Source organism: Anoplopoma fimbria, chromosome 16 (genome assembly GCF_027596085.1).
Source record: "Anoplopoma fimbria isolate UVic2021 breed Golden Eagle Sablefish chromosome 16, Afim_UVic_2022, whole genome shotgun sequence".
Lineage (NCBI taxonomy): Eukaryota > Metazoa > Chordata > Actinopteri > Perciformes > Anoplopomatidae > Anoplopoma > Anoplopoma fimbria.
Genome location: NC_072464.1, coordinates 2,668,657 through 2,678,779, shown reverse-complemented (window position 1 = coordinate 2,678,779; position 10,123 = coordinate 2,668,657). Strand labels below are relative to the sequence as shown.

At 41.6% G+C, this 10,123-nt stretch overlaps 1 protein-coding gene across 1 annotated transcript in view; it reads left to right on the top strand.

The window, feature by feature from the left end:
- Window positions 1–3,770: 3,770 nt before the first annotated feature.
- hecw2a (HECT, C2 and WW domain containing E3 ubiquitin protein ligase 2a) overlaps window positions 3,771–10,123 on the top strand; it is a 33,108-nt gene continuing 26,755 nt past the window's right edge. The window contains exons 1-2 of the mRNA XM_054615737.1: window positions 3,771–3,809; window positions 6,967–7,706. Of these exons, the coding sequence (XP_054471712.1) occupies window positions 7,328–7,706 (379 nt within the window). The 5' untranslated portion in view covers window positions 3,771–3,809; window positions 6,967–7,327. The remainder of the gene's footprint in view (window positions 3,810–6,966; window positions 7,707–10,123) is intronic.

Genomic DNA, 10,123 nt, shown 5'->3' with positions numbered 1-10,123 from the left:
GATTTTTTTCCCTGCGTTTTATTTAGGTTTATGAAAAACCTGCCTATCTTCTTGTGTCTGGATACTGTTGTTAAAAAAGGTAGGCTTCTTTTTGCAAATAACAAAAAGGCTTTCGTAAAAATACTTGTATTCTCAAACTGAGGTATGGGGGAAAAAGTATTATTTTGCTATTGAAACTAAGGCATTGTATCGGCACTATAGTATCAAAACATTTAAAATGACAGCCAGCCCTTAATGCACCATCATACATTCTGTTTTTAAAGAGAGTTGCAGCACTGCTTGTGCTTTGTGGAATGGAATGGTTTACTTTATGTACTGAGGTGCTATGAAAGAGACTGATTACCAAATCAAAAACATGTCCCTATTGAGTCAGGTGACCAGTACGGAAGAAACTATAACATTGTTTCCGTCTCATTATGTTCAATAATTGGGTCAATTAATTTGACTGTAAACAGTTTAAATTTAGTCATGTGGGTATTTTGCAATGTGCACTTTCTGCACAACTTGAATTCGTAATGACTCATCCCAAAGTCATCGCTCTAGATAAGCTTTTCAAATGAGGGTTAAAGAAAAGAGAATAGTTCAGCAGCTCAAACGCCTCTAGCAGATCCATTTGTATACTCCTGTATATTGTCTGTATACAGTTTTTATGCCTTTCATAAATTCATACGTAACCCACTTTCCCATTTATAGAAAGGTCAGCATTCTAAACTTGGATAGGGCGATATCAATCAGTCTTGAGGCGTAAATGCCATTTTCCACTCTCCAAAGCCTGTCATGGAGGGAATCCTCCCGAGGAGTGACTCATCCCAGACATGTGCTCCCAGGGCGATATGTTTAGAGAAATACCCTGCGCGGGAAAGGGCCGCACTTTTTCTGGGAAGTGGCCTCACTCTGGCACCAACCTTGTAGCCTGTGTTCTCTCAGAGTGACTCACAGAGCTGCAACCTTCAGTGGGGCCTCGTTGTGGTGAGCTGTAGTCCGGTGGATCAGTCGGTCTCCATCCGTCTCTAGGTTCATGTCGCAGCTCAGTGAGGAGGTAGTTTGTGAAGAGAATGTATTTTCACCCTCTGACTCGGAAAAACTGTTTGTATGAAATTGGATAAGAATCTTTGGTTTTGTTAAGGGATGGTGCATTTGTTTTAGTGCTGGTTTGTCTTTTGTTCTTAACATTATTTGTCAGTGAAACCTCAGAGCCAGTGTGTGTGTGTGTGTGTGCCAGCTCCCCAAGGTGCCCGTTCTGTCAGGCTTTAAAGTGCAGCAGTAACCTCCACAGGAACACAGAGGGGTCCCTCTGCTGACACCAACACACACACACACACACACACACACACACACACACACACACACACACACACACACACACACACACACAGAGACACACACACAGGAACAAAGAGAAAGTGAGTGAGATGCAGAGGAATCCTGTCACTGACCTCACAGCACCTACAGCGCACAACACATATCCAGCTGGCAAAAACACACGGGTGGGAACAAATTAAAATTCATTTTTTGAATAATCTATTGATTATTTTGTCTCTTTTTACATATACATACACATCTTGGATCACATAATGTGGCCAAAGCTTCTCCTGACCACATATCTAGAAACATCAGGGGATTGACATGTCATAACAAAGAGAACCGATCTAATACCCCTAAACAAATACCATAGCATGCGCATAAACAATACATACACACACCCACACTGATAATGTAATACATAATAATACATACACACATACAAATGTAGTTGCATTAAATCAGAGTATGTACAGAGTTTGGTGAATGGGCCAAAACAAGAAAAGCAAAAAGAAGAAAACTGACAGGCCCAAACCCCCAAAATGTTCATACCAAACATTAAAAAACACTGAAAAGATGAAAGTTATTTTGTTGTCAGAAGCTAATACCAGCAACAGTTTTTTGCTTAACGAAATGACCTCTGGATATTTTTTTTATACAAAGAACAGCCTTCTGTATACCCTTTCTTTCATCAAATATGTGAATCTTTAAAAATGGGACATGAATTTTTTAAAGGCTCAGTATTTTTCCTAAAACAGCTGGGCACTGTAGTTTTCAGCAAACGTTACTCAAACAGGAGCAAACGTTTGTTGGGCACTCATTACAGCCACAGATTTATACACAATTGACCCTTTACTAAACCCCGCCCCCCGCTGCTACTCCATCAAACTGTTGGAGCTACGTTACAATGGATCCCACACTAACGTCACTAACTGCACTCAATGAATATATATGATCAAAATTTTGGAGAAAAGTGATTTCAAACAGAAGGGTCCACACTATGCATTGGAAAAATATCCAGGTGGTCAAACTGATTCAGCAGTGACAATTGGTTAAAAAGATAAAGCTACAGATCAAAGTTTAAAAGTGAACATCCACATCACCATGTGATCGAGTCAACAGACAGTGAAATTATGGAACAACACCTTAAAGCCGGGTAGATCTATATGTACTGTTATAATCATTAAAATGCAAAAGCAGCATGTGTATACATTCAGTATACCTTCAGGAAAGGATGTGCTTACATACTCTGCTAATTTCAAGCTCCACAGGTTTTTACGTAGAAACGTAATGTATTAGAAACATATATATCCTTCAAACCTCTCCAGGTAACAAGTTTCACTATAACACAATGTTTAACCAAATCCACAAGACCAGTCTGAAAATGAAGAAAATCTGAAACCATTAAATGAGTGTTTATGGACCAGCGCTTAATAGTTGTCAGAACCTGGTTGGAGCTAGCCGATGCTAAGCTATGATTGGTCGGTCTGCGTTTTAGGTGCGGTACTTAAGAAAAAGTGTCAATCGGTGTTCTAGTGAGTATTTCTTTACAGCAGGATAGTGTACTTTGGAGTGATTTTACTGTGTGTGTGTGTGTGTGTGTGTGTGTGTGTGTGTGTGTGTGTGTGTGTGTGTGTGTGTGTGTGTGTGTGTGTGTGTGTGTGTGTGTGTGTGTGTGTGTGTGTGTGTGTGTGTGTGTGTGTGTGTGTCCATGGTGATGAAGGAACATGTCACACAGAGCAACACTGTGGCTCATTAATGTGTTTTTAATAGCTTTCCTTTAAATGATTCATCAAAATTATTAATTGTCTTATTCTATTATTTAGTTGTCTGTCAATCAACCTCTAATTAACTTATTGTTCAGAAGGAGAAGACACGTTGAAACACAAACAACTCTGCACACTCTCACACACAGCAGAGCAGAGCAGGCGCCTGTGATTATAAGGATTCATTGTGAGGGGTGTGAGGGAGGTGTGCACCCGTATTGTTACGATGGCGCCTGTCAGTCATGGCTGTCACACGCACTGTTACATGCATTCATAAAACAGTGAGCTGCCACAAAGAATGGCATTATTGTAAATACCCAATACCTAGACATCCTCTACGCCACCCTGTCGTAGGAATGCTCTCTGAAGAAATGCTCTCTGAAGAAATGCTCTCTGAGGAAATGCTTTTTGACGAGACATAAAAGAAAAACACTCCAGCACATTCTGCCGTGCACCATCAGATCCTCTGCTGCAGATGTGTTCCTTTTTAGCATTCACTGCACAGCAGTGCAGAGTAAGTATTTTGGTGCGGAATAACAGAGCAGCACTCAAATGACTCTTGGCAAGACAGGTGTCAAATTCAAAATCCTCCCAGAGAATGGTTAGAATTCAAATATTGTTTCTATCCAGGTTTTACATTTTCCTGAGAATCAGTCGCTAATCCTGGACGAGGTCAAAGCTGTGCAGAGCGGTCGGGAGTTGGGATTATACTGGCATTCCTTTAGAAGTAAAAATACTGCGGTGAGTCTAGATTGTTCAGTGCCCCCTTCCTGAGGTCATGTTTTGGTTTGTGCTGGCAGACTCCTCTCCCCCTCTGCCTTGAGTGGGAAGGGTGGCGTCTCCCACTCCACATCAGGGTTAGACAATGCGTTCGGAACTACAGGAACACTTACATAACAACCCAGCAGTTACATATACACTTATTTTAGTTTCTTCCTGAGTGGAGTAAGCCTCCACTTGTTTATGGACATGGCCCCCTCCCTGCTGCTGCTGCTGCATGAGCACACAGGAGCAGGATTTACGTATTCCTGCATCTGTGATGAAGGTTTTATTCCGTCATAAATCCCTATATGTGATGTGTGTGTATGTGTGCTCGCGTGTGTGTGTGTGTGTGGTTGTGTGATGGAGCCTCGCTCTGCTAATCTTGTCGAGTCAGGGACGTCCAGGCTCCCCCCCCATGTCAAATGCAGCAGATCTAATTTCAATATAAGGCCCGTGTTGTCACGGAAACACAGCCAATCCACATACATCAGAGCATAGGCCAGTTCATCATTTCTGTTCAGTCAGTTCAAAATGCAAAGTGGATTGATTCAGAAGCTCAGGAGCAGTATAATACTGTGTATTAGACAATTTGTCATACAAGCTACTGCAAACGAATCGCTTTTGAAATTAGTTCCAATCTTTGCACAGGAAAGAATTTCCACAGTCTACCTGTTTGCTCTCTACATGCGATGTAAACCCAAACTACAAGTCAGACTGAAAAGGAAGCAAGTGCAAATGGATGATTTAACTGATTAGAGGAGACATCCACAACAGTTTCTTGTGGGGGTTTTTTAACTACAGTGCAGCCTCAAATGTGTTATTTTTGTCACTTTGATGGACTATGTGGATAAAGTTGTTAGTGGAGGGACGCACATTGAAAAATCTAAGAACAGAAACTGCCACCATGGTGAAGATGTTGCTAAATACACGTGCTGTGTCTTTGATGCATTCAAATCCGACAGGACGCAGTAAACTCAATATGGACACACGCCATTTCTTCCCTGATATGTTACATTGTGATCAACCGATCCCTGTTGAAATCATAAGGGCAAACTTGGTAGTGGTATACAAACTCACATGGCCACTGATGCCACACTCACTCACATCGATGATGCTTTATCGTCCAGGCTACAATCGTGAGAAATATATTTTCACTGCCGCAACTTTCTTACCATTTTCATGATTTGTTCATAGTCACAATGAGTGAAAGGAAAACGTAAAATCTCTTTTCAGAATATCATGATATCTAACTGTTAGAATTATACAGTAGCTTATTTAAATATGTATGGATTCAAAAACACTTTTAAATGTTATTTTTAGATCCTGAAGTCTATATGTTTATATAATACATTTACAGATACATTTGAAAATGCATGAAAAAAACATAATTATAGCTATATAACATCAAACACAAGTTTAACACTCAAAAAGCAAAGACAGACCCGAGGCAAAGATACTGGTTGAGGTGAAGGGGACTGGTTGGCAGCTTAGCTATTGTAGTTTGTCCAGCTGATCTGATTCTCTTAACCCGTTCAACGTTTGCACCAGTGGCTTTGACACACAGTCTATGGAGGCAATCAAGGTACATTGAAACCCTTAATGCCCGGATGGCACAAAATGGCTCCCTTTCTTAGAGTCATAACTCAGTCAGATCTCACCAAACAGATATTGTACACATATTTTAAGATTCAGTTTGACTTACTCTTTACAGAAATATCACAATCTCTGATCATTCATTTACTCCAGAACTTGCCTGAGGATCATCATGTTTTTAAGTTTTCTTCTGTATCACATTCATCCAGTGGGTACATTGCAAACATGAACAGTTAATAGCTAATTCAGGGTACTTTTAAAGGGGCCTTTTTGCCAAAATGTAAACAAACAAGCTAAAAAATAAATACCCTGCACATAGCCACAGTTTTATCATTTAGTTTTTTGAACAGATTAAACAAAAGAGGTATAAAGTAAAGTATAAGCTTTAAAGGCAGTGGAAGTCTGAGTTTTTTTCTACCTTTGGACAGAGCCAGGCTAACAGTTTTCTCTTGGTTCCACTCTTTATGCTAAGCTAAGCTAACTGGCTGTACCAGTTTTACCGTACTGATATGAGCGTGGTACTGATCTTGTCATCTAACTCTTTTTAAGAAAGCCAATACGCATATTTCCCAAATTGTCAAACCTTTCCTTTAATATCTAAATGTGAGAGGCAACATACAGTGTCAGTGACAGTTCTGTTCAGTCATTTGAACTTGAGTGACGTTAAGCTTAGGTTTTTCATTTTTGCGTGTTTGAAGGCTAATAACTTTTTTTTATTAAATACAGCGATGCATACGGTGCAGACCACACACTGGGGCCTGCAGAGGAAGCGATGGTTTCAAAGCACCACTGAACAGCTCAGCTTTTGAGACGTATACGCACTTAAAAAGCCAAAGATATCAGGGCTTAGCTCCGACCAGAGCCCACATGGTTTTCCAGTGACTGCACCAGGCACATATTATCTAAATATTACCAAACCTATTCTCTCTCTGGGGAAGAAAAACTCTACTCCTCAGTTTTAAGTCAGCTGCCCTTTGGCTAGATTCTGATGTCACATGCCGTCCTTCCTTTTAAATCAAAATGGCTCTGGTTGAGACTCTGACAGCACTCCCCCGATAGTCCCCAAACTGGCATTGGCTGATTGAAGAGCTCCCTGGCAGGCGGATACAGCTGCCTGTCTGCTATCTCTGCTTTAGATCATTTAGATCATTTCAATCTTCTCTTCTCCACAGTGGGAAGGTCTGTATGTGCCACCAATAAATTCATATTCACTCCTATAAGTGTTTCATTAATCAATTAAAGAAGGAAATAGTGCTTGATGTTTAATCCTTACCATTCTAGTTGGCTACACAAAGTGATAAAAGTTGTGCACAGTTGAATCCCTCCTCACATCCACTTCCTCTTGTCAATACAATGATGGACGGAGGGTTGTTTGTGTTGGTGACAGGTTCTTTGACAGTAAACAAACCCCCTTGGTGACTAATGCTGTTCACTCATTTCTTAATTCCAACCCACTGCACGCAACCGTTGCTTTTGTTGTGTGAGAGCAATTCTGTAGCTCACCGTTTTCTCCATTTTTCTCCCCTCTTTCCTTCATCTTTAGGCTCCCGTCGTTTTTGGATAACATGAAATAAGAGTGTCAAAGACCGTGACCATTGTTGGACATCTTTTACTTCAACGGTTCTGTAACGATGTAACGACCAGAAGGGCCGATAACAGGAGCCTCTGGGGAGAAGGAATCAGCACATCATTTCTGATGTGTTTCCAGTCATTACAGCCTCTTCAAACCAACTCTCACTGTGAAGGCGTGAGGGTTGACTCAACAGGAATGAATCAGTAAAATGTGTCTTCACTTTGACGACCAGCCCAATCAATAAGAAGCTCCCACCCGTCTCGTCCTCTTCTTGGGCATTCCCATCAACAGTTTTCACCTCTCCTAGTTGCCTCTTAAACAATCGCTCAACATGCGTCCTTCCCTCGCCACGGCAGTCCTACCTCCCAGGACCCGTTCCCACAATCCACCAAACCTGGCAGTGGGGGGCCGGGAACACCTGTCGGCTCCGCGGAGGCGCAGCCCGCACCTCCGGCACACCCTCAGCCCAGAGAACCTGCGAACCCTGGCGGAGAGGGGCGGGGCCACATCCGACACAGCCTCCGTTATCAGCAGTCCTATGGGGCTCCCACGGGCCAACAGTGACACAGACCTGGTGACCTCCCAGAGCCGGTCCTCCCTAACGGCATCCACACTGGAGCACACGCTGAACCGCGGCCAGAACCTCGTCATATCCTGGGACATCAAGGAGGAAGTGGACGCCACCGACTGGATCGGGCTGTACCACATTGGTGAGATGTTTTTACATATATGTATTTGCTAGTAGAGCTGCTTTTAACTGTGCCGGGGCAGGTCAAGGAAAAATCTCACTGTCATTCAAGACAAGTCGGAGCGATGTCTCAAGTCCTTGGGGAGAGGTTCGGGTCAGGTCACATGTCTTCACAAGCAAATTTCCAGTTACAACTTTACCCTTATGAAGTCGAACCGGCCTCTTAACTTTGGGAATGGAATCTAATTTATATTTATCCAATGAAGTATCAAAATATATTGTTGTATTATATATTTGATTCTAAAAGTTATAGCAACTACAGTGTTTGCTTGTCAAAAGAGCCCTACAAATTTGCTGTTTTTTGTTTTTAAATTTGTATTCAAAATTAGCACCTACAATGCCTTTGGCCAGTGTATTCTGAGTCATTGGGCTGTTTTTCAGCAGACAGCTTGATGTGTTATGATAGTAAAAGCACAGGTGTTACTTGTCATAGATTAGATAAGATCTATGACCAGAAAATTAACCGCGTTCTCTCAGCATATCAGGTCAACCTTCTGAGCAGTTAAGCCCAAGTTAAGTCTCAAGTCCTCCCTTATGTGGCTGAGGTCTGATGTTGTCTCAAGTTGAAGGATTTTCTCAGTCTGGCTCTGTACAGTTATTTTTTGCTTTTCCCCCAAATCATTTTCCTGATTTGTGAAACCTGCTGGTATCCAGGTCTATCGATGGGTAACGATACTTTTAAAAGTAACTTGTTACATTGCAACATTACTGACATTAAAAGGTAACTGGTTATGGTACAGCGTTGCATTCTGAGAAAAATAACTTGTTAGAGTACATTTGCCTAAACCAAACATAAAAACCCCTTTGCGATCCCTTGTCAATGTCTTTTATATTAATATTACATATATCCAGAGGGCAGGTAGCCAACTGTACCCCAATCTTTAGAATGTATAGACTCTACCATTCATCCTAAGCTACAGCCTCTTTATCTCTGTAGGCAGGAATGACAGACGCCATATCCCCTAAGCATTTCTTTATTATATCCAGGTAGCTAGAAAAAGGTTGTTTTTTTCTGTCAGGCACTGTTCCCTCTATGTTAAGCATCATAAGGATTTGATAAATGATCGTACGGAACAATGGAGACTCTACAGCAGATATTGGTAGCATCTCCTCCACCATGTAACCAGCTGCAAGCTTGTTTACTTTGCTTGGAGTGACAGCTTCAGCCAAACTAAAGCTAGCCGCTGCTGTTTTGGAGCATTCTCCCATCAGTGTTGTGGAGGTGGGCTCAGCTTGCAGGTGCCTTCAAAGATTAAAGGATTGCTTTTTTGAAACATAACAAAATTAATCATTATTTGAATTGCAAAGTAACTCGTTACGTTATGGCAAAAGTAATCAGAGTACTCTGTGCACCCCGACACTGTCCAGGACCTGATCGGACTTGACCCTATCTGTCCTCAAAGCTTTTTCCGCTGACCCAGGTGTTTTATCACCGGGAGCCCAGAATAGAAAGGGAGAGTCTTGTGCAGGAGCTTCCAACTCCGAGTCAATACTGCAACAGGAGCTGATGAGACTTTACACGTGGAGGCTGAGTCGACATGTAACAGCTCTGCCTCGGTGTACAATAACATACACACCATCACAAAGCACGCTCCTCTCCCAGGCGGACGGGGGTGGTCTCCGATAATGTATCCTGCTTAGAGACAGGAATTTGACGGGGGGAAATACACTGAGCTGTGTGCTGAGGAAGGCTATCGGGCTCATCTGTCCATCCAGGTGAAAAGCAATACAGGAGCAGTGGTGTCCAATCAGCACATTTGTTATTAAGAATCTGTGTCTTCTATGCTGTTTTGCTCACATAGTAAAGAGCTGAAGACCTAAAATCACCTCTGGGTTAACCGCCGTTTTCACAAGCTTCTGTGACTCAGTCAGCCATTAATCAATTCGTTCAGTGCCTTTCTGAGAAGAAAATGTTTTTTTAGTATAGTTTACCAAACAAAAGTAAGCTATTGGTGACATCATGGGAAACGTACAAGCCAGTGTTTTTAGAGCTTAACTCATACAAAAGACTTTAAATCAGGATAACGCCACCTATGTTGCTTTGATTTTGGCCAATCCTTTTCTCAATTCAAATGTCAAATCTGCCACTTTGGAGTCTCTTTCTTGATTATTCGATTTTCTTGAAAAAGTACCGTCCCTATGAAGACATATGAAATGAACCAACGTATTGTTAGATAGGATTTGTGTTTGTATGTGTTATTACAAATGTCACTGAGATTTAAAATTAGTTTTTTTCTTCTGGAACAGAAAACAAGTGCCATTTTATTTTTATGTAATAATGTTGATTGAAACCAGAACCGATTCCAACTAGTAGACACATATTGAAAACTGCTCTTGGAGACATACTTTTGCCCTGACATAACATTAATGACTTAAAAC